At 37.5% G+C, this 464-nt stretch overlaps 1 protein-coding gene across 1 annotated transcript in view; it reads left to right on the plus strand.

Moving 5' to 3' along the window:
* The first annotated feature begins 391 nt into the window (after window positions 1-391).
* Window positions 392-464, plus strand: part of LOC119590649 (uncharacterized histidine-rich protein DDB_G0274557-like) — a 1,260-nt gene continuing 1,187 nt past the window's right edge. Inside the window, exon 1 of the mRNA XM_037939325.1 lies at window positions 392-434. Within this exon, the coding sequence (XP_037795253.1) occupies window positions 423-434 (12 nt within the window). The 5' untranslated portion in view covers window positions 392-422. The remainder of the gene's footprint in view (window positions 435-464) is intronic.

The raw sequence follows: 464 nt of genomic DNA on the forward strand, positions 1-464 counted from the left end.
TAGTTCCTAGAATAGATTCCCTTCAATCTAATACTGAAAGGAAATTGTAAACGATGACCTCATATGGACTTTGGACTGCAGTCTCTTTTATATTTCACTTAAATCTTAATAAGAAAGGACGACTCACTGTCTAAAATGATTTATTTTAATCCCTTTCGGTCTTTAATAAACGGCTCTAATGGTTTCGACAAAAAACTATATTCCAGTCGTTCTTCAATTATTTCCCTTATTCTATATCATAGAAAAAAACGATCAATTAATCATTCAAAGACTGAAGTAGTACATTCATGCGATCTGGTGCTTTCGGGTGCGTGAACATTTCCTAGTTGAAGGCCACGCTTCGCACAGGAGCCGTATATAAAGGGGCTTCCACAAGCAGTCAGCAGACGCAACGTCCTCAGTGAGCCAAAAGAGGTCCAACCATGAAGCTTGTGGTAAGTCGATATACCTTTTTTTACTTTTAT

This window comes from Penaeus monodon, chromosome 27 (genome assembly GCF_015228065.2).
Source record: "Penaeus monodon isolate SGIC_2016 chromosome 27, NSTDA_Pmon_1, whole genome shotgun sequence".
NCBI lineage: Eukaryota > Metazoa > Arthropoda > Malacostraca > Decapoda > Penaeidae > Penaeus > Penaeus monodon.